Source organism: Heteronotia binoei, chromosome 1, assembly GCF_032191835.1.
Source record: "Heteronotia binoei isolate CCM8104 ecotype False Entrance Well chromosome 1, APGP_CSIRO_Hbin_v1, whole genome shotgun sequence".
Taxonomy (NCBI): Eukaryota; Metazoa; Chordata; class Lepidosauria; order Squamata; family Gekkonidae; genus Heteronotia; species Heteronotia binoei.
The window spans coordinates 175,543,775-175,569,831 of NC_083223.1; the positions used below are offsets into that span (position 1 = coordinate 175,543,775).

General features: G+C 44.3%; 1 protein-coding gene across 3 annotated transcripts in view; it reads left to right on the forward strand.

The window, feature by feature from the left end:
• The window catches only part of ABCC10 (ATP binding cassette subfamily C member 10), a 47,181-nt gene extending 24,285 nt beyond the window's left edge, over positions 1-22,896 (forward strand). For 2 of the 3 annotated variants that reach the window (XM_060244386.1, XM_060244387.1), the window contains 10 exons: positions 4,236-4,368; positions 5,082-5,265; positions 7,864-8,207; positions 8,356-8,525; positions 9,182-9,342; positions 11,018-11,271; positions 12,399-12,544; positions 12,978-13,075; positions 14,950-15,062; positions 22,153-22,896. In XM_060244386.1, the coding sequence (XP_060100369.1) occupies positions 4,236-4,368; positions 5,082-5,265; positions 7,864-8,207; positions 8,356-8,525; positions 9,182-9,342; positions 11,018-11,271; positions 12,399-12,544; positions 12,978-13,075; positions 14,950-15,062; positions 22,153-22,288 (1,739 nt within the window). In that variant the 3' untranslated portion in view covers positions 22,289-22,896. Of the gene's footprint in view, positions 1-4,235; positions 4,369-5,081; positions 5,266-7,863; positions 8,208-8,350; positions 8,526-9,181; positions 9,343-11,017; positions 11,272-12,398; positions 12,545-12,977; positions 13,076-14,949; positions 15,063-22,152 lie in introns of those variants that run through there. The other variant, XM_060244388.1, reaches the window with a different exon arrangement.
• The last annotated feature ends 3,161 nt before the right edge of the window (positions 22,897-26,057 follow it).

A 26,057-nucleotide genomic window follows, 5' to 3' on the forward strand; every position in this document is an offset into this window, starting at 1 on the left:
GTCAGAAAAACCTGACTTACAAAAAATGCTAATTTGGGGGTGCAAAATCCAAAAGCCAACCCTAAGAGATGGCACAGACTGGCAAAGAGCCGGTTTGGTGTAGTGGTTAAGTGTGCGGACTCTTATCTGGGAGAACCGGGTTTGATGCCCCACTCCTCCACTTGTACCTGCTAGCATGGCCTTGGGTCAGCCATAGCTCTGGCAGAGGTTGTCCTTGAAAGGGCAGCTGCTGTGAGAGCCCTCTCCAGCCCCACCCACCTCACAGGGTGTCTGTTGTGGGGGAGGAAGGTAAAGGAGATTGTGAGCCGCTCTGAGACTCTTCGGAGTGGAGGGTGGGATATAAATCCAATATCTTCTTCATCTTCTTCAAAGATCAGGCAATATTTTGGCTTACCCTAGCAACCTAAAATGCCCTATGAAAACTGGTGGTGGCTGGATCAAGGAGGGAGCGAATCACAGCTAGTAAGAGCTGATAGCAGTGAGGGGAAACTTTGGTGAAAATAGGGGCTTCTTCACATACTCAACTTACTCAGCTTCTTGGGAGTTGATCCACCAGCATTTGAATCAGCCTAGCCATGACTCTTTCACGTATCTTTGAAATTTTGCATTTTCACTGTTATGGAGTCCATTTATTTTCTTCTGCACATCCATTTAATAATTAGGATTTTCAAGGGGAGGTGTTGTCATTGGCAGCATCATGGCACCCCCTTTTTATTTTTTGTGCATGTTTATATTATTGTAATGGCTGCATTCTTTAAATAAACATAAGTAAAATATCAATAGATTGATGTATTATTATAATAGGTTTAACAGGTTCTCTGAATTCCCAATTTTTTTTAAAAAAGTAATTCTCTAGCATCTTGCCTTGTGGAGCTTTGTATCTTTGAGAGGGGAAAGAGATAGAGACCTTTTTTTCTAAATGAAAGCTGGGAATTCAGAGAACCCATTAAACCTATCAGGATTTTTTTTGTAGCAGGAACTCCTTTGCATATTAGGCTACACCCCCCTGATGTAGCCAATCCTCCAAGAGCTTAGAGGAGGATTGGCTACATGAGGGGGGTGTAGCCTAATATGCAAAGGAGTTCCTGCTGCCGAAAAAAACCCTGATTAGAATGGTATATCAATATTTTACTACCTTTAAAAAACAAAAACAAATATAAAAACACTCATCTTCAGGGCAGGGAGAGGAGAGGGAGTGGTTTTATGATGCTGACAGCCCAGTCATTGAAAAGCAGGCTGGAGATGGGTAGAAGTGGGTGGGTCAAAGAAAACCGACAAAACATTATACATGAAGAAGAAAACTCAAAATAACAAAAATAACAAAAAGAAACTTATCTGAAAAAGCCTGGTGAGGAGGAACTGCACCTCTCCCACAAGTCCTCACAGGTCTTTCTCTTAAGGAGATTTGTGGATGTTTGTAGATATAGATCTCTGTGTGTGTCTAACTACGAGTTCACGTTGTGCATCTGATTCAATGGGCTGTATCTCACAAAAGCTTATTCTTTATGAAATATGTTAGTCCTCAAGATGCCTCAAGATTCTTTGGTTGCTTTCATACAGAGGTTCTGCTCCAGTCTGACCTCCAAACTGTTTTTGTTTTTCTTGGAGCATCATATAATCACACAAAAAAGGGCTATAGGCTAACTTAGAATAAACAAAAGCTGTGAATTCAGAGGAATTGTGGCAATAGACCATTGTAATGTTAGTGCTCTGTAGCAGTTGAGTTATTTCCAGTTTTCTTTCCAAAAAGTCATCCAGTAGTAGGGGTGGAATGGCAGCTTTGGAGGTTGAGGGTAAGGAAAGTCTGAGGAAGATCTACGGTCCTTATGTTCTGTAGCAGCAAGAGCTACAGAGAGTATCATCTCTGTGTGGAAGCAGCGATGTTTTAACTCAAAAGAAATAAAATATAAAATCAACTGCATTTTTAAGATTCTGGGTTTACAGCAGTTTTTAAAAGCAAGATTTTAACCATTCCTGCAGAAGAACATGGACATTGTTAATTTTTAAATATAAATACAGAAATTGGCAGTAGAGGTAGGGATTCTAGTGTGCATAATGTAAGATGGCACAAGTACCATTCACTTGCCTTAGACCCCTGACTGTGGTGGATCAGCCCAAAGAGGCCAGTTCTGTCAGGGATAAAAGGATCAGAGAAACAGTAGAAATGGGTCCCAGCTCACAATCAGTCACAGAGGACTGGTCCTTAGAAACTAAGGAGCTATCAGCAGAGGGTGACGCCTTGCCGACCCTGGATCCAGGCTCAGACAAGGTCTCATGGGCTGCTTCACCTCATTTGCCCCCAGAGCCACTGGAATGCTGGTGGCGAAGGGCATGGCATGAACTATTTGAAAGGAGGTGAAGTGCGTGGCTCACAGCCCAGAGTCATCTAGCGTTAACAAGTCAAGAAGATCACCCATGCACTGGCCTGATGCAGCTAAGCTGTGACTTAGGGAAGCAAAAGATGAACCAGGTATGGAAGTAATGAGTCAGATTACCTTTGACCCAGTGACCACTACACCTGACCTGATCTGACCTTGCATCCTGATTACTCTTGAACTGGACCATGCTCTGCTGTTGTGACCTCTTGGACAACTTCTGCCTATAAACCTTGGATTTGTGACACCTCACCAGTAACCAGCTCTTGAACTGTTTTCGCACACTGCTCACCTCGGAGTCACGTCCCTCTTCACTGCGCAGTGGCTGCTCGGATTTCCCACCATCTGCGCTGGAGGAGCAGGAAGAGCCGTAGCTTCTGCGTCGCAAATGGAAACTGGGTTTTAGTGATTTCCGTTTGCGATGCAGAAGCCGTGACTCTTTCTGCTCCTCTGGTGCAGATGGTGGGAAATCCGAGCAGACGCTGTGCAGTGAAGAGGGACGTGACTCCGAAGTGAGCAGTGTGCAAAAACGGTTTTGGACTGCTAGGCTCTACCTTTGGTCTGCCTCTCAGTATGTTTATATCGACATCCTAATCTGGTACTTGGCCCTTGGACTGGCCCCCAATCTCATTCTTCAGCTAACCGCTCGCCTCAAGCCACTGTCTGCCTGTGTGTTGTGACACTGATTATGTCTCCCTTGTAAATCATTTCTACTTTCTTAGTCATTTTTATGGCTCCTGACGTTTTTTCAAATGAAAAAACAAGTTCATTGGGTATGTAAATAGTATACATTTTATGAAACTATATATGTATGTTTGCCTACCTATGTCTAGGGTTTGGGTTTCTAAGGACAGGATTCTGGACTCCATCTGAAGGTGCTGCCTCTTAGAGGTCATTCAAGCTTTCTTCTGTGATTATCAAGTAGATGGGTTTACTCAGAGTTTCCAAGGCAATGTGAGTTTTGAGAATGTTGTGAAGTATAAAATGCCATTTGGATCCTTTATTGATGCTCTTTTTTAAAAGGGATAACTGTGATGTTGCCTGATGCTGGCTGCTCCAGGAATTGAGGCTCTATAGATGGACTGGGGTCTTTATGATACAATTAAAGCATTTCTTAAGATATTCCAAAACCTTTCTGAGTAATTTTGGAAGAGATTGCTTCCCATGCCATGAGCACTTGTTCATAGAAAAGTCAGCAGATTTTTTTCCCCTCTTAAATTCCCATGAGAATGAGGTAATAACTCAATCACATCATATCAGGGCTAAAGTAGGCCAAGTAGGCGGCAGCCTCAGGTGTCACTTGGCCTAGGGGCCCCATGAGCTGCCTCCTCTCCCTGCGCCCGCTGCCACCTTCTGTGCCCACTGCCTTTTGCCTCCTCCCTGCGCCCGCTGCCACCTTCTGCCACCTCCTTGCACCTGCCATCACCTCCCCGCACCCACCGCCACTGCCCGCCACCTCCCCACTGCCCCACACCTGCCTCCCCCGCCTCCCTCCCCACACCCAAAGACGCTTCCCGTGACTCTCAGCCTGACCCCTGCTTCAAAGGGAGCAGCTGGCTCCCTTTGAAGCAGGGGAGGGTCGGGCTGAGAGCTCACATGTAGCGCAGCAGCCCGATGATGTCGCTTCATGCGTTCGGAAAGAGACGGGGGGGCGGAAGAATGGTCATCTGCCTAGGGACTCCAGAACCCTTAGTGCCATGCCTGCATCTTATAGCACTTATTCTGACCAACTAGGAGTAGTGAGTATGGTTATTTCATAAACTACAAGAGTCACCTTGTAGTGAAGGGTTTTTTAACTTCCTAATTTACATGAATGTGTCCTAAGAGAAGTTATGATCTGATGTTTGTACATTTCTGCAGCTTCCAGAAATGTGTCTGATTGGTGGCTGTCAAACTGGATCTCTAGCCTACCCCATGCAGAGAATGTGTCTATCAGAAGCTTGTCACATCTGCCTTCCCCACAGCTGCTACTCTTCTCCCATGGGGGACTCATGTATGTATGTGGAGATAAGTTAAAAGATAAATTTAAGAGCTGACTTACCAGATGGGATTGAGATGCTTCATATATAGAGAATTGGAACCATGCATTCTAGCGAAATAAAGACCTTCCATGATTTCTTTAACTTTCTCATTAAGAACTTCACTAAACCACGAGAAAAAGTACACTGTTTCTTCCAGGGCTTTTTTGGAGCAGGAACACCGTTCCAGCTGGCTTGGCATCAGGGGTGTGGCCTAATATGCAAATGAGTTCCTGCTGGACTTTTTCTACCAAAAAGACCCTGGTTTCTCCCAAATATCACTTGAACAAAGACTGGATCATTTGCCTTATAAAGCCATGTTTTTTCTGTCAGCCCAAAGAGCAGCAGGCCTTAGGTAGGATACAAGTTCCCTGGGGAGAAATTGAGCTAGGGAAGAAAAATGGAAGAATTGCCCTAAGGATGAATTGCCTACTGATGACTGAAGCATGTTCAGAGCACGCAGGCTTATGTATTGTACTGAGTGGTGGTTAGTGCTTGGTCTTCTAGACTGACAAAAACTCACAGCAGGAGGGATATAATGAGGACCATGGCTCCTGGAGACTTTGTATGGGGATATCTGCCATCGATTTTGAGTGTTATTGAAAGCCCAAGAGCTGGACAGGAGGCTGGGAAAAGGGTGGCTTGGCAAGCTGCCTGCTCTAGCTAATCTAACTTGTCTTTCTCTCAGTTCCCCAGTTCTGGCCTCCATTCCTTCAAATGGCACTTTGGATGTGAAGTTTTACCTGACTGTGTATGGCTGCATTGCTGGGGCAAACTCTGTCTTCACTATCCTGCGGGCCTTCCTCTTTGCCTATGGCACCATCCGTGCTGCTACAGTCATTCACAATCGACTGCTCAGGAGAGTGATGAAGGTAAATGTCTGTCAGACTGGTCTGGATGCTCTGCTAGGGAAGAGCATCAAGTTGGCAATGAAAGGGAGCTTCTCCTTAGCCCCGTGTCTATTTTTGTCTTTCAGCGTATCCAAGTCCTGCTTATTGCTATGGCTCCTCCTTGGGGAGGTTTCCTTTAACTGAAAAGTAGCAATTCTGTACCAAGTTGCTAACCTGAACCCAAAAGTTCCCCTGAGGGAAATGTCTTGATGAGAATATCTCTACTATGCACTGGAAGCACAGGGACTCCTTTGCATTTCATTTGCAGGGCTGTATCCTCATTGTATGAGAGAACCACTGAAGGGGGCTTATTGCAAAAAAAAAAAAATACTCCTAGTTAATTATTCCTATAACATCTTTTTTGGGTCTAGAAAATAGGATAGCCATCCCCCAGGTGGTGGCTGCAGATTTAGGATAACAACTGATCTCCAGGTGATAGAGTTTAATTCACCTGGAGAAAATGGCCATTTGGAGGTGGGCCCTATGGTGTTACACCCTGCTGAAGTGCCTTCTTTCCTCAAACCCTAGCCTCTCCATGCTTCACTCGCCAAATCTCCAGGTATTTTCTAACCTGGAACTGCCAATGCTACTAGAAAGTGCTTTAAATCTCTTTGTTTCTCTCCTCACAATGATCAAGAAGGGAGAAAAAGACAATCCGGGTAACTACTGACCTGTCAGCTTGACGTCTATACCTGGAAAAGTTTTAGAACAAATAATCAGTCGCTCCTGGAACATTTAGAAAGAATGGATGTGATTACTAAGAGCCAGCATGGGTTTCTCAAGAACAAGTCATGTCAGACTAACCTGATCTCTTTTTTTGAGAAAGTGACTACCTTGCTGGATCAGGGGAATGCTGTAGACATTGTTTATCTTGATTTCAATAAGGCTTCTGATAAGGTTCCACATACTATCCTTGACAAGTTGGTAAAATGTGGTTTGGATCCTGTTACTGTAACTGGTTGACAAATCACACCGAAAGAGTGCTTGTGAATGATTCCTCATCCTCTTGGAGAGGAGTGACAAGTGGAGTGCCTCAAGGATCTGTTCTGGGGCCTGTTTTGTTCAACATCTTTATAAACAATTTGGATGAAAGAATAGAGGGAATGCTTATTAAATTTGTCGATGATACTAAATTGGGACAGGTTGCAATACAGTAGAAGACAGAAACAGGATACAGGATGACCTTGACAGGCTGGAAAACTGGGCTAAAACCAATAAAATGAATTTTAACAGGGATAAATGTAAAGTTCTGCATTTAGGTAGGAAAAATCCAATGCATGGTTATAGGATGGGGGAGACTTGTCTTAGCAGTAGTATGTGCGAAAAGGATCTAGGGGTCTTAGTGGATAATACACTGAACATGAATCAACAGTGTGATGCGGTGGCTAAAAAGGCAAATGCAATTTTGGATTGTATCAACAGAAGTATAGTGTCCAGATCCTGTGATGTGATGGTATTGCTTTACTCTGCTCTGGTAAGACGTCACCTGGAGTATTGCGTTCAGTTCTGGCCCCACATTTTAAGAAGCTGGAACAGGTCCAGAGGAGGGCAACAAAGATGGTGAGGGGTCTGGAGACCAAGTTGAAGGAGCTGGCATGTTTAGCCTGGAGAAGAGGCAGCTGAGAGGTGATACGATCACCATCTTCAAGTATTTGAAGGGTTGTCATATAGAGGATGGTGTGGAATTGTTTTCTGTGGCCACAGAAGGTAGGACCAGAACCAGTGGGTTGAAATTAAATCAAAAGAGTTTCTGGCTCAACATTAGGAAGAACTTCCTGACAGTTAGAGCGATTCCTCAGTGGAACAGGCTTCCTCGGGAGGTGGTGGGCTCTCCTTCCTTGGAGGTTTTTAAACAGAGGCTAGATGGCCATCTGACAGCAATGAAGATCCTGTGAATTTAGGAGGAGGTGTTTGTGAGTTTCCTGCATTGTGCAGGGGGTTGGACTAGATGACCTTAGAGCTCCCTTCCAACTCTATGATTCTATGTGAATCGAGGTTAAAGAGAAACAGTAACTTGTCGAAGGTCTCCTTCTTCCTCACTCCCCAGTAAGCTTCATGGCCGGAATACGGTTGTGAGCTTATACCAGAATGAGACCTATCATTGTAGCTGGGGAGAGATTTTCAAATTTGTACAAATCAGCTGGTTTCAAACAAACTGGAAGGTGAAAGCAGGTTAGGTTCCCTTTCTGCTCAGCTTTGATTCTAGAGACCTAATAAGGTGTGATAATTTCAGATTATACACTTAAGAGGCACATTGTTTCAGGTGAGTAGCTGCACTGGTGTATTACTTTTCATGTATTATTCTTCCATCAAAGTTCAGTCTTTTTGTGGGGGGAGGGTGTAAAGAACTCCATCATAAGAGAAGGTATAAGTATTTTGTGCTTTGTGTACAAGGATTGCACAGCTAATAATATACAGGGATCTCTATTTGTGTCCTTGCATGGAAAACATCCCTGTGAACTTGTCACATTCTGAAATGCTTACTGTTTCTGGTGGAGGTTAAATGTGTGAAATCATCTACAGTTATACAGTGTGTCACAGCCCACTGTGACTCGCATGCTCTTGATTCTTCATTGACAGGCCACAATGACTTTCTTTGACAGTACACCAACAGGCCGGATCCTTAACCGTTTCTCCTCTGATTTGTACTGTGTGGATGATAGCCTGCCCTTCATTCTGAACATCTTCCTGGCCAACATGTTTGGATTGCTTGGAATGCTAGTGATGATCACCTATGGGCTACCTTGGATTGGCCTAGTCTTGCTGCCCTTGGCAGCTGTTTACTACTCCATTCAACGCTATTACCGGCGCACCTCCCGAGAGCTCAAACGCCTCTACAGTCTCACTCTGTCACCTATCTACACTCACTTCTCAGAAACCTTGACAGGTCTCAGCACTATTCGGGCTACCAGGGCCACAGGCAGGTGAGTTCTGCTCTTCAGCTAGGGAAGATCTAGACATGCACAGGAAGTGTTGGCTTGAAGATAGGGTCTTGTGATGAATGGCAAAAGGGGTAGCAATGGCTACAAAAGAACTGTTTTGATGCTAACCTCAGGACTGTATCCAGTCTAGGTTTGAGACAGAGAATCAGCTGCGACTGGAGCTCAACCAACGCTGCCGTTTTGCCAGCAACACTGCCGTGCAGTGGTTGGACATTAGGCTTCAGATGATTGGAGTTGCTGTTGTTACAGCTATTGCGGTGATTGCTATTATCCAGCATCAGAGGAAACTGGGGAATCCAGGTGAGCCACCTGACACTGGACTCTCTAGGATCCATGTTTAGAATCATAGAGTTGGAAAGTACCCCCAGGGTCATCTAGTCCAACCCCCTGCACAATGCAGGAAATTCACAAATACCTTCCCCTAAGTTCACAGGATCTTCATTGCTGTCAGATGGCCATCTAGCCTTTTTAAAAAAAACCTCCAAGGAAGGAGAAACCACCACCTCCCAAGGAAGCCTGTTCCACTGAAGAACCCTTCTAACTGTCAGGAAGTGCTTCCTAATGTTGAGCCAGAAACTCAAATTCTCTATGCATGCCTAAGGCTGTGCACCTCCATTTATGTCAGTCTTCTTTCATCTCAGAGTATTGTAGTTTTCTGCCTCTCCCAAATTTGCAACATCAATCTCTGGCCCCTTCCACATTAAAATGGCACCTCTGGAACTTTACAGATCCAGTTGGTTTCTAAGATACCAAAGAGGATTTTTGAAAAACTTGCCTGGAACTCTGGTGAGGGCTTAGAATGTTAGGTTCTTCAAAGTGATAGTCACTCCTCAGTACCCTATCAGAAGGAGCTGAGTCACCACTCATTGTCTCAACATTCGGCTTGTTTCAGAATAGGCGGTTTGTACCTTCTCTCACTGATGCTTTTTGTGGGTCTCCTTTTTTGTCCCTTTTAGGTCTTGTGGGCCTAGCCCTTTCCTATGCTCTGTCAGTCACATCCTTGCTGTCTGGGCTTATCACCAGCTTCACACAAACAGAGACCATGATGGTGAGTGTGGAACGGGCAGAGGAATATGCGACAGAGATCCCCATAGAACCTCAGGATGGACTTCTCCAGGTAAGTCCTCCTTGTACAATTTCTACTTGTCAGTACTCAGCAAATTAACTGATATAAATACAGAGACCATGCATAAAGTTGCCAAATTTTGTTCCCATGCAATCAAATTGCATTTTATGTTTCTTACAAGTTAATGTTGAGGTAACAGATTGTAATTTTAACCAGTGTATTCTAGTTAATATTTTTTCTGGAGCTGTATAATTTTTTAATTTTTTATTATATGTACTATATTAAGCTAGAAGATGTTTGACCACTACTGTATTATTTGTCATATCTCATTATTTATATTAATGTCCTATATTTTATTTTCACATTTATTTTTTAAATATCTTACGTTTTACCTATTTAGGTCCATCTTGATTTTTACAATTTGTATGTGGTTGTTGTTGGCCGGCATTGTGCTGTGTATTTGGTCATGGACCGTAATAAAGCAAACTGAAACTCAGCAAATCAGATCAACTGAGCTATCAAATACATATTTCCTGCAGACCCCAAGTATAGGACGACTCATTATTCATGGGTTGCCCACCAGTCTCAGTGACTCACAGTGGTATTTATATAATCTGCCCTGGTTATAGTTCTCCTTTAGTGAAGAAGAGCATCCCAGGGAAGGTGCAACCCATCCCAGTGGGGACTGAAGACAGGGCTCATCCAAACTTGTTTCTTTCAAAGGGGAGCCTCTTCCCATCCTGATGTTGCTTTCACCAGGAGAGCAAACGGTGTTTCGTTGCCGAACCCACTGGTATTTATAATTGTTGTCTTCTGCCAGTTCGGACAATTCATGGCTAAGTTGGGGATGGGGATGGAGTCCAAGTCCTACCAGGAAAGGTTGAAGGAGCTGGCATGTTTAGCCTGGAGAGGAGGCGGCTGAGAGGTGATATGATCATCATCTTCAAGTACTTGAAGGGCTGTCATCTAGAGGATGGTGTGGAATTGTTTTCAGTGGCCCCAGAAGGTAGGACCAGAACCAATGGGTTGAAATTACATCAGAAGTTTCTGGCTCAACATTAGGAAGAACTTCTTGACAGCCAGAGCGCTTCCTCAGTGGAACAGGCTTCCTTGGGAGGTGGTGGGCTCTCCTTCTCTAGAGGTTTTTAAACAGAGGCTAGATGACTAGACAGCAATACTGATCCTGTGAATGTAGGGGGAGGTGTTTGTGAGTTTCCTGCATTGTGCAGGGGGTTGGACTAGATGACCCTGGGGGTTCCTTTCCAAGTCTATGATTCTATAATTCTAATTTATTTCCTTTGCTTGAAAGAACAAATTCCCAATGTAAAAAATAACCTAATAATCCCTTCCAGTGAGGAAGGATTGAAAAACCAAATCGTCCTCTGATCTAACTAAGCAATTGTTTTTCTTCCCCTCCTTTGCTTTGTTATATACCCTCCATTAAATATGAACTGTTCTCCTTGTAACCTGGCAAACTGACAATTAGCTAGTGGAAAAATGGGTTAAGTAGTTTTTTGCTTACTCAAAATGGTTGTTTTTGTTTAACTTCTGATCAGCAGAATGCAAATGGAAGATTTATGTTCCAAGACAGTACATTTGATGCACACACAAATTGGTTGAGATGTCATTTCATTACTCTTCACTAAAAGACCAGATCAAAAACAGCCTGCAGAAAGAACTGGTGGGAGGTAGAAGATACTCATACTTGAACTCCTCTTCCTTAAAGGTTGCATCTGATTGGCCAAATCGAGGTCACATAGAGTTCCAACAAGTTGTCCTGGCCTATCGGCCTGAGCTACCCAATGCCCTGGATGGGGTGACTTTTACTGTCTATCCTGGGGAGAAGATAGGGATAGTTGGGCGCACTGGGTCTGGCAAATCCACTCTCTTTTTGGCTCTCTTCCGAATGGTGGAGCTTACAGCTGGCCGAATTCTTCTGGACAATATCGACAACCATTCTGTTAGCCTGAAGGAGTTGAGGTAAGGAGATGTAACTTTTTAATTTGGTGGGGGGGGGCAGGATATGCATGTGTGTGTGCACGCACTGGAAGTAATGACTGACTTCTGGTGATCCCTAGTGGGGTTTGGACATTTCAGAGAGGTGGCTTGCTTGCCTGCCTCTGTATCCTGGACATGATATTCCTTGGAGGTCTTGCATCCAAGTACTTGCTAGGGTTGGCCCTGCTTAGTTTCTGAGGTCTAATGAGATTGGGCTTGCCTGGGCTATCGGGGTCAGGACAACAAGTGACTTTTAAGGGGAGAGGGTGTTAAGTGCCATTGAGTCACTTCCAACTTATGTTGACCCTATGCAGGGCTGGAATTCTAGCAGGAGCTCCTTTGCATATTAGGCCATGCACCCCTGATGTAGCCAATCCTCCAAAAGCTTACAAGGCTCTTTTTTGTAAGCTCTTGGAGGATTGGCTACATTAGGAGTGTGTGGCCTAATATGCAAAGGAGCTCCTGCTAGAATTCCACCCATAACCCTATGAAGTAATGTCCTCCTAAATGTCCTATCATTAACAGCTTTGCTCAGGTCTTGCAAATGAGGGCTGTGGCTTTCTCGATTGAGTTAACCCATCTCATGTTGGGTCTTCCTCTTTTAATGCTGCCTTCAACTTTTCCTAGCATTATTGTCTTTTCCAGAGATGCTTGTTTTCTCATGATGTGACCAAAATACAATAGCTTCAGTTTAGTCATTTAGCTTCTAGGGAGAGTTCAAGTTTGATTTGACCCCCCACTTATTTGATAAAACCCCCCACTTATTTATCTTTTTGGTGGTCCAGGTAAAACAAAAGAATTTACTGACTCCCTATTAACTTTCTTCATTATTGTCCAACTTTCACACCCATACTGGAAAACCCTTCTTTTACTTTCAACGGGTTCTGGTGGAATGCCATTGTCATGGGGCTAATTAGTAGTAGTCCTGACCAGGCATTCTTTAGTTTAGTCATGATGGGTTAAACTCCACAGTTATTCTGCATGTGTGTTATAGGTCCAGTGTTTCCATTTCTTCTGCTGTTTGAACTGAAGACAGGTAATGCTGTTGGGCAAGGCTGTCTCCCTAAGCTGTTTCTGCCTAGCAAGTCTTGCTCTGTTCTGTCTTCTAGGTCTAGACTGGCCATCATCCCCCAAGACCCGTTCTTATTCAGTGGGACAATCCGTGAGAACTTGGATCCTCAGGGGCAATACACAGATGCTGACCTGTACCAAGTCCTGGAGCAGTGTCATCTGCAGGAAGTGATTACAGAGATGGGTGAGTCCCTTTTGTGGGGAGTGGAAGGGGAAGAGAGCAAGCTTGCTAAGGGGAAATGGGCTTGAAAGTTCAGGAGCTGGTAGCCTTGAAAGCCACAGAGAAAATCTGCCGGTGCCTACAATGACTGTGATGGTTGAGCCCCAGTGGAAATGGCTGTCATTGTTAACAGAGTTTGGCAAGATTGATTAACTGAAGTCTTAAAACCAGTGAAAGGTTTGGGAAATGAACAGAGGACTTTCAGCTTACTTGTTTCTTGCTGAAACCTCATTGTATTCCAGCGCTTCTTGCTTGTACTGAGTCTCTCCTTTCTGAAATGTCAGATTCATATGGACCAATGCTTAGCAGATGCAAATGTCAAATCCTGTCAGGCTCTTGACTGGGATAACTGAACTTGGTTACCCTAAAAGCAACTTTACTTTCTTGCTTTGTACAGGTGGATTAGATTGTGAACTGGGGGAAAGAGGGAAAAGTCTCTCGGTGGGACAAAGGCAACTAGTTTGTCTAGCAAGGGCTCTGCTGACCCAGGCCAAGGTGAGTACTGTTGTTTCAAACTAGGTTGCTCAGACACAGCAAAGACTATTTGCTTTGAGCCAGGCTTTGCCTGTTGACTGGGGAAGATGCCTGCTTCAAGACATGAGAACTAAGAAGATTCTGGTTGTGGTGGAACAGTTCTGCTCTGGCTTGCAGGCCTTATTGCACCCTGCCCTCCAGAATTTTCACAACATCTGGAGAGGCTTTTCTCTCTCTCTGGTAACCCACCACCACCACCGGACCTTTGTATAGAATTGACCAGTGGGAGGGTCAGGACTTTCAGCTTCCCTTCCATGTTCTGAGGCCTTGCCTCTGTGTCTCCCACTGTCCAACACCTGGTCAACACCTGAGTCCATTTACGGAGTGGGGGGCATACAAATCTAAGGTAAATAAAAAATAAAAATAAAATAAAAACACGGGGACAGTTTACTGTCTTGTATGCCCCTGGAGGAATAGCCTCTGGCCAACTGCTTGCCTTTCCCCAGGTACTCCTTTTAAAATGGTGTATCCAGAATGGTGGAGGTCTCCGTGGTACAGAGAACACTGCCAGCATCAAAAGTTATAAAGTATTTATTAAAAAGAAAATGTTCACAAGCTTACTTTTAGCACAGCTGCAGATCAAGCAAGGGATTCAGAAGAAATGGGTAAAATGCAAACCTCTCTCTATACATGCCCTATCAGGTGTTAAAATATAGGACAGGTATCTTTGGGAGTTGCAAATCTCCAGATGTGTCTTTACCTTGAAGTTCTCTCCAACTCTTTAGGCAAACACATAGTAAAATGGCTACCTGAGTTACTAAAGAAAGAGACCTCCTCTTTGCAAGGAGTTTTTATCATCTCCCTTTCCCCTCCCACTAACCCAGTCAGGCCAGGTCAAGGAAGGTTTTCCTGAAATCTCCAGAAATTTCTTCCTGAAGACTTTCTAGCCTTAATTGCTCCAAGTTTCTGTTCCCTGATTGGAAGGGATGGGGAGAGAGCTTGACCATCCCGTTGTCTAGGCTTATTAGCATTTGTATGAAAATAGGCTAGAAAGCAATTGAACTGACTTCCCTTCTTCCTGCGTGTTCTCTGCCGAGAGATAAAAAAACCCAACTTTTAAACCTCAGAGTAAACATTCTGCTAATTTCAAACCTCCAAAGAAAAACTGCATTTTTTCACGTTTCTTTCAAAGAATGTCACTAAGCTGGGAAATTTGTAGAAAACAGCTGGTAAAATAATAAAGGGGTTAGAACGCAACCATATATGGCTAAAGCATTTGGATTTCTATTTAGTTTGAAAATGCTTTAAAAGGGACATGACAAAGGCTTATAAAACTGTATGTTGCAGAGAAAGTGGATGAAGGAATTTTTTTCTCCATTTCTCATAACACTGTAATGTGTAGTCTCAAAATGAAATTGATTTGGGAGGGAGTGAGTTTGTTCTCACACAATACTCAACTAACATTAAATTTAGTAACTAAGAATGTTGTGATGGCCACTGGTTTGGGGTGCTTTAAAAGAGGTGTAGGCATTCACGGAAGAAATGTCCATCAGCAGCTATCTACCAACATAGAAAATGAAATGCTTATGTTCAATAGTGGAATGCTTCTGGATACCAGTTTCTGAAGGATGAGCAACAGGAAAGAATTTCAAGCCCGGTTTGTGAGCATCCTGGAGGTATCTGGCTGGCCCCTGTGGGAAAAAAGATGCTGGACTAAATGGATACTTTGTCTTATCTATTTGAGTGACTGGATTTCAATGCATTGTAGAAATGAGCTGAGGGACCATGAACTGTGTTTGTGTGACTTCCTTCATTTCCTGCATTTACATAATATTTTTAAAAACCCTTTCCTGCATTTATATAATGTTTTTAAAAATCACTTTTTTCAATGTTAGGTTCTGTGCATCGATGAGGCTACTGCAAGCGTGGATCATAAGACAGACAAATTGCTCCAGCAAACCATCCGCCAGCGATTTGCAGACAAAACAGTGCTAACTATCGCTCACAGGTGCGGTTTTGTTTTCTCATCAGGTACTGTTCTCAAGTCTCCACACAGAGGCAAAGCAGTGTGTTATTCAGTTATTTAGAGATTGCCTTGCCTGACATTAAAAAGGTAGAGGTAGTCCCCTGTGCAAGCACCAGTCATTTTTTTTTCCGACTCTGGAGTGGTATTGCTTTCACAACATTTTCACGGCAGACTTTTTTTACAGGGTGGTTTGCCATTGCCTTCCCCAGTCATCTACAGTTCCCCCCAGCAAGCTGGGTACTCATTTTACTGACCTTGGAAGGATGGAAGGCTGAGTCAACCTGGAGCCAGCTACCTGAACCAGCTTCTGCTGGGATCAAACTCAGGTTGTGAGCAGAGGGCTCCGACTGCAGTACATTAGTTTCCTTTTAATTCTCAGACTGTCAGCTTCCTCAACAGGCTATTTACTATCTGCTACAATAAGCCACAGTGGATGTCAGATGGTGGAACACCCCAGCTGTATGGCTTGAATTTACAAATCCAAAGCACTTTTAGGAACTATTCACTAGTGTGGTGAGACTTTTGAGGAAATCCCTGTAAAATTTATCCAGGAGCATTTAGGGACCAAAATGTGGAAATGAAATATATCTTGGCCATGTTTATTTTGAAATGCTCAGTTCCTAAGCTGGATGATCACATGCTTTGCAAATTTTACATCAGGGTAATATGGGTCGCATTTACTTTGAAAATCTAATATTTATATTTGCTGTCTCAAGAAGAAGAATTGCAGATTTATACCTAGGGTTGCCAAGTCCAATTCAAGAAATATCTGGGGACTTTGGGGGTGGAGCCAGGAGACTTTGGGGGTGGAGCAGGGAGACATTAGGGGTGGAGCCAAGATCAAGGCTGTGACAAGCATAATTGAACTCCAAAGAGAGTTCTGGCCATCACATTTAAAGGGACGGCACATCTTTTCAATTCTTCCTTCCATAGGAAATAATGAAGGATAGGGGCACCTTCTTTTGGGGCTCATAGAATTGGACTCCCTGGTCCAATCTTTTTAAAACTTGGGGGGTATTTTTGGGAGAGGCACTAGATGCTATGCTGAAAATTTGGTGCCTCTACCCCAAAAAACAGCCCCCCCAGAGCCCCAGATACCCGTGGATCAATTCTTCATGATTTTCTATGGGAATAAATCTCCATAGGGAATAACAGAGTTCCCAGCAGACATTTCCCTCCCCTCCCCCCGCTTTCTGATGACCCTGAAGCGGGGGGAGGGCCTCCAAACCGGGGGATCCCCTGCCCCCACCTGGGGATTGGCAACTCTATTTATACCCCACCCTTCTCTCTGAATCAGAGACTCAGTGGTTTACAATCTCCTTTATCTTTTCCCCCCACAACAGACACCCTGTGAGGTGGGTGGGACTCAGAGGGCTCTCACAGCAGCTGCCCTTTCAAGGACAAACTGCAAGAACTGACCCATAGTGCCAGCAGTGACCCATAATGCCAGCAGTTGCAAGAGGAGGAGTGGGGAATTAAACCCGGTTCTCCCAGATAAGAGTCTGCACACTTAACCACTACACCAAACTGGCTAGTGTTAGGTTTGTTTTACAGTCTTGTAGTAGTTCACTGTATGTCTGAGTCAATGTGGTTTGCATCGCTGTGCACACTGATGTGATACATATAGACATTTAAAAATACAATTTTTGTGTCTATTGTACTCATCCAGTTTTTAATTTTGTGTATATATACACTGTATAGACTGGAGAGTTTTGCTTTAACCTGAAATAGATACCATGCATATTCCTAGAGATCCTAGAATTCCATTTTTAATGAGGAAAACAGATTAGAAGTATTCAAATTGACTTTATTGATATTTATCAGTATTTTGCCCCATATTTAGAACTGGTGGACTTCTGTGAAAAGCGAAAGAGCAAGACTGAGCAATTAAGTGCTGAATGACAGACTTTATCTTTAAAACTTACAGTCCTAGAGAGGCTGAAAGAGTTCAGCAGGAACAGCATGTAAACTAGTTATAGAATCCCAAAACTAGAATCCCAAAAATACAGGCATTCCTAGTGATCAGGATCAGGGCTGTAGCTGGGATTTTTTGTTTTGTGGGCCAAATTTTTTTCTGGTCGGGCACCCATTAAGCTTATACTTTAAAATAATAAATACAAGTCAGGGGCAGCCCAATCCAGACATAAGTGGGGGGTGGGCACTCGGGCGTGGGTGGATCTACGGCGCCGCTCATTGTCTTCCAAAGGGGAGTCGGTATGCCACGCTGAGAGAGGGGAGAGGGGCCCGACAAGCGAGAGAGAACCTGTCACCATGGTGATTCTGCCCAGGCGCACGCTGAGGTGGCTTGTGCGGGACCATGGGATTGGCCAGCCCATTGCACGGGACTGGGCAAGGGGGCAGAAAGCCTGCACCTGAGAGGCCGTCAATCCCCCCATTCCCTCCCACTGTCAGAGACTCTGTCAATGGCAGACTGACGGCCAGGGGCATGATCCGAGAAGCAGGAAGTGCCAAGAGCAGGAGTTCCTTGTCCTAGACAGCGGCTGGAATGTGGGTCTGGGAGTGGCCAGACTAAGTCCAAAAGACACCACCACCCAGAGCATCCCCCCTGGTGTTGACCTGCTGCCGCCCCCTGCTATGTGCAAGGAACACCTCCCCTGGGGGCCACAGAACTCAAGAGTGCGAGCCGCTGGGCATGCATCCACTTCAGCAAACCCCCCCCCCCCAAGTGCCCAGCGCACAACAGCCCTGTGCGGTTGGGTAGGCCGTCAGCCCAGGCAGGCTGAAGGGCAGCACCCCCCTCCCCTGTCCAGCCACGTGGGGGGCAGGGGGGCGGCTTATAGCCCAATCCCCACTCCCAAGAACCAAGTCTGCCCACCCTCCCAGGCACTCCCTCGGAGAAGCCACTGACGGGGGGGGGGTTGCCCCGGGAACATGCAGCATATGCCAAGCGGGAGAGACAACAGAGGGCACAGTTCAGACTTTAATTTTCCAGAACAGAGTGTGACAGGTTCCCTGCTGCATGCTGGGCAGTCTCGCAGTGGGCGGGGCTCCGCTCCGAGAGGCAGGCAGACGCAGCTGAGGGAGTGGGGGGGGGGCGGTGAAGCGGCACATGCGGAAGCCTCTGTGTTGGAGTCCCACCTGCAAAACGGAGACAGAGATCAAGAGCACCTGCAGGGGGGGGTGGCTGGAATAGCGGGCTGCGTTTCAGCTGGGCGCTCTCTTAAAGGGACAGTCTCTGACCCACCTCCCCACAACAGGGCAGCTGCCACACACACACGCCCCATGCCCTGCCAGGGGTTGGGAATGCAGCAGAGGGCAGACCAGGAGCAGGCATCAGCATGGGAGCGGGGTCAGCAGATGCCCTCTGCTGGAGCCCACTGCCTGGTTCATATGCCAGAGACGCTGCACACCCGAGCGGTCAAGAGCGAGGGGAGGGGGAGGCGGGGGGGCAGTGGAACTTACCCAGCCATGGGCAACAGTCCTCACATGCAGAGCCTCCTGTGGAGACCTGGAAACAAGAGCAGTTAGCCCCAGGAGAGAGACCTCTCTCTCCCCCTCGCAAGGCAAAGATACTGTCAAAGCAACCGTGAAGTGTGAAACCCGTCACCAACGTGTCTGCCTGTCCCTCACTCTTAAGTCCGTATGGCCGGGAGCTCGCTGGCAGAACTTCCTGCCATGTACTCCTTTCCCTAACAACTGAGTTGTGCAAGGCCAGAGCAGAAGTATTTCTAGGAGGGAGGAGACGGCGATTGGGTGATGGGGAGGGGGCTCGTCAGCCCGAGCCGCAAGGGGATTGGCAAGACAGTCACGCCACTCTCTAAGGGGTTTCCACAGCGGTGGCGGCAACCTTTGTTTTTGGTTTCAATGAGTGCCTATGGGGCACGCTGCTGTTTTTGCGGGCGTAAAATTGTGCCTCTCGGGGGGCATGTCATGGGCCAAACTGCTCAGGAAGGCACCTAAGCCTGGTTGTGTGCCCAACTCCACCCCTTCCTCCGCCTGAACGTTATGCTCCGCCTCACTTCCGCCCTCAGGCGCCGCTGCCCTTGGGCAGCCCCCCCCCCCCGTCCATGTACTTCCCCTCTGCTCTGGCAGCGCTGGTCGTATGTCGGCGTAAACCCTTCCTGCGCCCACGTACCAGCTCATCTGCTTCCAAAAGACTTTCCACCCCACCCCACCCTGGATTGCGCTCTTATTGCATCATTTTCTGGTTTATTACAGCTGGAGAGGATAATAATGCAAAGCATATGGGGTTTTGATTTGGCCCAAGGAGTGCCTTATTGCAGAGAGAATAAGGAAAAATGCTGCAGAAAAGCAAAGGGGGGAGAGGGGGAGGAGAAAGTCTCCTGTTTCCAAGTTGTTGTTTGCAGACTGCAAAATCTGATTATTCCTTTTTATAAAAAAAGAAGTAAAGAAAAGTCCAAGGATATTTTGTTGTTTTTTTCCCTTTCCTTTGTAGGTTGTTGTGTTTTGAGTCATTTGAAATATTATAACCCACTTCTCTCCCTACCAAGAATTTGGACCTAGAGAGTGATGCAAGGCTTGCTGCTGTGGCAATTAGCACAAATAAATAAAATAAAAAATTGGAAGTTGGGGGATCTGGGTTAGGTGGGAAGTCAGGGGGCTGGGTCCTTGGGGGGCCCACCATAGATCAGGATGGTAGGGCATGGTGTGCTTGGTTTGAGCATCATCACTAGTGCGTTTGGATTTTAACATTACCTGCCCTGCAGGCTTGAAGCAGGACATACTAGTATAAAATAAATTAATGGAGAGGCAATTCAAAACTAATTCTCTTATAGGTGAAGTCTGCCACATGTTCTTGTAGGATAGTAAAGCTATTCACTAGAAGCTGTGTATCTTTCTTAAAATGAATACTGCAGTTGTGCAAGCTGCACATCTGAGCCCAGCTTACTTAAAAATTGCAGTCTTGTACAAAATCAGGCTGCTTAAATCCCAGTGAATTCAGTGGGAACGAAGCTATCCAACTTTGCACAGAGTTGTGGCTTTAATGCGCATTTTGCTGGAGTAATTGTCTTCATAATAGCCAAAGACAAATATTGTTTAACATGCCTATGAAGCTACCAAATCAGGGCAAAACACATCTCAAGCAAGACTTGCAATGACATGCAAGGGATAGACTTATGCCTCTGACAAAGGACAGATCTTTCAGCTAAATGCTGTTTGGGAACAACAATGCAGGAAGTTGGCAGAGAATTCTGTTGTATTCAAGTGCAATTTGGCAATATACTCAGATGCTTCCTGGCAGACTTCTACAAATCATGTTGAAAGGAAATGGACTTCAAACACAGCTCCCTAAGTAGGGCCATATTTCTAGCATTGCAACAGGTACATTTATTGGACTCAAATTTTTGGTAATATCGCAGCACTGATATGTGCTGATTTCAGAGCGCTTTCCACAAAGGGATATGTACACAAGTGGCAAAAAAGATACTGAAAATGATACTTTAAAGTGTTTGCAATATTTTTTGGAAGAGTGTCTTCCTTACATGATGGGGCAGAGTCGTTATGGTCAGCCTCTACAATTATTAATTCAGTTGCAACAACCTTTTGTTCAGCTGGAATTACACTAATCCCAGCAGTGACTGGTATCTTTTAAAAAGGATGCAGCAAACCTTACTGTAACAACAGCCTTTCTACAAATAGTTCTGGTTTTGGATTTCAGTTTTGTCTGCATCAACATAACCTGTTTTCATTTGGAGCAAAAATGTTTATTAAAGCATGTGTATCCCACCTGTCTGTCCAAAAAATGGTTCCTCTTAGTGTGTTACAATAAATTAAGACACAGAGCAAAAAATTACAATTCAAACAAAAGCTGTCTGCTATAAAGCAGCCTCTTAACAACATCTCTGAAAACCAGCATTACTAAGAGACTCAAGATCACCCTAAATACTAAAATTCTAGTGCAATCCCTGTAAAATGGACAGTCTTTTGTGTGGTAGAGTATTATTAGGAAGGGGCGAAAAAACAGGCCTTCCTCAGAGATACTATGACACCTCCCCCCAGCTGTACTGTTATGTGCTTGAACTACAGATTGCTTTATCCTTAGGTAACCTCCGGATCTATCATTCCTTGCATCCATCATTCCTTGAACATAGCAAAGAAAATAATTGTGTTCTGTACAGTACAATTGGGCAGTTCATTCAAGGATAAAATCTGGATTAGAATAACAGTATTGCAATCTATAACAAATGTGTATTTTTAGTTAAGAGTTCCACTGCATTTGTATATGTACAAACGTAGAATAGAACTGTGTGCAGACTGCATTAAACAGAAATCCATTTGATTTATCCTACTCCAAAACTTCCTTTGGAATACACCCTAAACTGAATGGTGAGATTCCTTGGAGTTCTGCACTGTGATTGAGGAGTGTGTACAGATCATTTGTTTATAAATTGATCTCTTACAGAATAACCAGAAACAGGAAATCTGTGCTTTAAACTCTGTAGTGCTGGTAGACAGCTAAGTGCTTCCCTCCCCACCCCCCAAAATTAGATGTTGTAGAAAAGAATCTGAACACTATTAAATTCAGTGGGACTTGCATATAAATAAGAGTGCACACACAAGATGGACGCTTTAGTCTTTCAGTACTTCTCAGCAATACATCTGAAGCTGAGCCTTGGGCGTAGTTCCTCTGATCTGATGAGGTGGTAAACTTCCTTTGTGTATCTGAGTAGTGTTACCAGCTTCAAGGTAGGACCTAGAGTTTTCTTGGAACTACAGCTGACAGCAGACATCAGTTTCCCTGGAGGAGATGGCCACTTCAAAGGGTGAACTATATGGCATCACTCTTCTCATTCTCCAGGAGTTTCTGAAGCAGAAGCTGGTGAACCCGAGGTTAATTTACAAAATGCACAATCGATTGTTGGCCTATTTTTACTGCCTCAACCATTGTTTATGAAAACTGTGCTTCTGAAAAATCAGGTGGCAGTTACGTATCTGTATTAGATGCCTGTGGCAAAATGGCTATGTCTAGCAGGGAGTTACCTCCCATGCCCCACTTTTATTGTAATAAAAGAGAGAAGCAATTGACATTTCCGCCCTTCCTACTACATGAAGCTTGCCCTGCTTAATCTGTTGCCTTTTCTCCTACCAGACTGAACACCATTTTGGATTCAGACCGAGTGCTGGTAATGCATGCTGGGAAGGTTGCAGAGCTTGATTCCCCCACTGTTCTCAGCAAGAAGCAGAACTCCATGTTTCAGCACCTCCTGCACAGTGGGCAGCAGTGACCTCCCTGTAGATTCTTGAAGACATGGCAATCAGTACCTTATGCTTAAGAGGCATCCCCTCTGCAGTGTGGTCCCTTCCCTTGCCAGTCGTCTCCACCCCTTGCTTAGGGGTACATGTACTCCACATTATGCTGGGCATCTTGCTTGTTACTTGTGAGTGTATGCAGAAATTTTTTCCTTGACAAAAGGAATATTAATAATTATTGTATGGCATTATGTGTGGTATAGCCAGGAGATCTGGAGACTGTCTGGCAGCCTTGACTCTTCTAGTATCATGCACCATGGTGCCAAGCTACTTATTTTCTTGGGGGGGACGGGACTGAGAGTGTTGTGAGTGACCCAAGGTCACCCAGCTGGCTTCATGTGGAGGAATGTGGAATCAAACTCAAGTCTGTCACTTTTAACCACTATACCACGCTGGCAGTAGGTAATGCATTCTGTACCATAGACGGAGCTGTTCCTAGGCAGAATAGGGGAAGGGAATTAGGAGATGAGTTAAGTGTGTATACGGATAAAAAATGGCTTTTACACAAGAATTCAGGCAAATGTGTATCTACTTCTAATGAGGTGGTGGTTTTAAAATAAATAAAACAAATTGATTTTCTTAAGAATGTCTTTCTTTTGAGTCTTCAGCACTAACTGCCACTCATTAATACTAGGACTCCTCCCTTTCTCCTCACTTTTCCAATGGACAATCCCCCTGCCCCTCTGATTTCATCTTTGTGTTATCTGGGTCAGTAATTCTGAGGAAAAAATAGTAATGTGTTCCTCAAGCAGTTTTGCTTGACTCCTCATTTCCTGGCACATCTTTCTCCCTGCCTGGAGTTGTCTACTTGTCTGGACTTGATGCAAATATTTCAGGGGAATTTATTGAAATAACTCTGATAAAAGATATCACCTAACTCATTTTTTCTCTTGTTCTTTGGAGCTGAAATAGCAACAAACCTTTCACCAAACTTACATGACTGGAGAATGCTTATTGGCTTTTTCACACCCTTCACGCTACTCAAACCCTTCTGCTGTTGTCCCCCTGCCACTTCCTATGTCTGGACACTCTCTCTGGCCTCAGCCTTTATAAGTAAGGCTTTGTGGATGTGGTAACTGCAAGACAGAAGTGAGAGTACAGGGTACAGCTTGTATTTTTTCAAAAGAAATCCCAGAAGCTAACTTCTAGCCTTTAAACCTGCAAAGTAAACACAAAAGTTCAGGGCCAATGCTGGTAAAATTTCAAAAAACTAGCAGGGGGTAGGTGCTGAAGAAGATCTGAAGGGAGCAGTGCTGCTCATGGCTTTTTCTTATGTTGAGCAGAAGTTGAATAAAATATGCAAAAATAAGCAGATATGTGCAAGTATAGCTACTTGGGTGAAGATTCGAGCTTTTCTCATTATGGCATTTCAGTTATTTGTAGCTGTTACTGTACACAGCCTTCATTATTTCATTACCAAGCCTTGTATTATTCTCCATTGCTCCCCCCACCCCACCCTTAATCTGAGTTTGTAAACCCTCCAAGATCCAGGCTGTAAGGCAGAAGGTCACTTTATGTTTGCATTGGGAGTTTTTGTTTTCTTGTGAAACCAAGTTACTGTTTTGGGAGTAACTGTGAAGAGGATGGAGACGTTGCAGTGTGCATGCAGGCATTGCTATGTAAGCACCTGGAATACAGCTGCCACATCTTGATTTTGAACAGTGCCTTTAAAACATTGGTAATGGAAGCATTAAAACTTTGAACAAAGGGCTTAATTTCTTATTTCAGTAAGAACATAAGTGCCCTGCTGACTCAGACCAGTGCTCCATCTAGTCTATCATCCCCATTCACACCATATTGCACAAATACGTAAAATAGACTAGTGTTAGTTTTATATTTCAAATTTGGGGGAGGGGCTTGACGCTGAGAATGTGGTTTGCCTAACTTCACCTAGTGATTTCATTGCAGAGATAAGAGTTAAACCAAGGGCTTTGTGGCTCATATCCTAAGCTATACTATAGTGCACTGATTCTCTGAAAATGAGGAACAGGAAATGTTCTACTTGAAGCATAGTCCATCTGTCATTTTGACTTCTTGTGCAGTTCATTCCTCCTGCATTCATAGAGTGTGGGATACTGCAGCTTCCCATTAAAGATAACCAGTGTTCCTATAACCACATGGTAGAGATGGGAATGAAATGCAGGGTTTAATGGACAAGTATCACTACTGCTACTGCAAGAGTCAATTGCAAACATTGAAGACTGTTGATCTATTTTTTATATATGCTATACAAAGGGAAAAAACACCTAGTAGTCCTAAACCATATTTGCATAGGGTAAAGGAGTCACTGATTCAAAACCTCTGATATGTCTGGTCAGCTGAACTCATACCCTGCTATTGTGGCACACTGAAGAGACAGTGGAATCCACACCAAAAAACAATACCATACAGTATATATTTTCATTCTTGGTTGTTTCCCATACTTAAGGCTACAAGCACATATAGCCTAAGGTAATATGTTCCTCATCCAACTCTTCCCCCTACACACGCAAACAACAAGAGATGAGATACTTTCTACGTACTTAGAATAGACTGGATATTAAGCCCTTTCAGTACTTCTTGGGTCCCACCTGAGCTAGAGAAACTTGTATGGGTAGCCCTTGAGCTAGGAACAGTTGTCTTGGATATATATGTCTACACAGAGGCTGACACTCTGGGGAAGGAAGAACACAGACGTTTTACATGCATTAGGACTAGTCTGCCAGAACTGAAAATCTTCCTGTCTCTGAACAAAGCTTTGAATAGATGAGCATACTGCAGATACCCTTGCTTTCCATTTGTGATAGGGCTATTTCTTTACTGCCCTCTTGCTATCACAATAACTTGCAAACTGTACAGTGTTAGAATCAGTAAAGAGAGATGTAAGTTAACATCCCCACTTAGCCATGGAGTGAGTCACTGTCTCTCTTTAGACTGCTTTCTGAACTGTTGACATTCCAACTGAAATACTGTACAGCACTTTGTATGTGGAGGCATATTATGATGACTCCTCTGCCCTCCAAATTCATATTATTTGGGGACTCTACATCTTTGAGGCAATTTCCATTCACTTTCTCTAGAGTGGTTCATTCTCCCCAAATATGGAACTAAGAAAGCCTCTTCTCTTTATTTAAAAGTGGAAAGTGATATTTTCAAGGTGTGTTAAAGTCTTGAGAATAGGGCAGGAAGGCAATAATTCCATTATTTTAGTTTTTATTTTATAAAGTTACATCATTCATCAACTGTGTATTATAAAAATAATCTTTCTGGTCAAATCCCCACCCTATCCTACCCCACCCTCTTCTTCCCTCCTTTTTTTTTTTTTGCTTGACTCATATTTCCAATCACACATCTGGTAGTTACTAGGCCATGGAAGTGGGGTGCTCATGAATTTCTAATACAAGGCGAGGGAAAAAATTAGTGCTAGTGAATGAGAAAACTCTACACACAAGACTCAAACCAGAGAGTATTCCAAGAGACAGGCCTCTTGTTTCCAGCATGGAGAATGTGAATAATCTGAAGTAGAACAAACACTATCGAATGGGCTCTATTTCCCATGCAAATGGCCTCCCTCAACTGACCCTTAGAACTCAGTGTGCTTCACAATGATGTAATGGCTGATTTGAAAGCAAGGTAATCTTTCTAGAGCTGAGCTGCAATAAGGGAGGGATAAATTCCATATATACATTCATGCCACTCAAAAAGCATCCTTTTTCTTAGATCTTTCAGAAGAGGGGTTCAAAAGGAAGTGAAAAAAGTGATGGG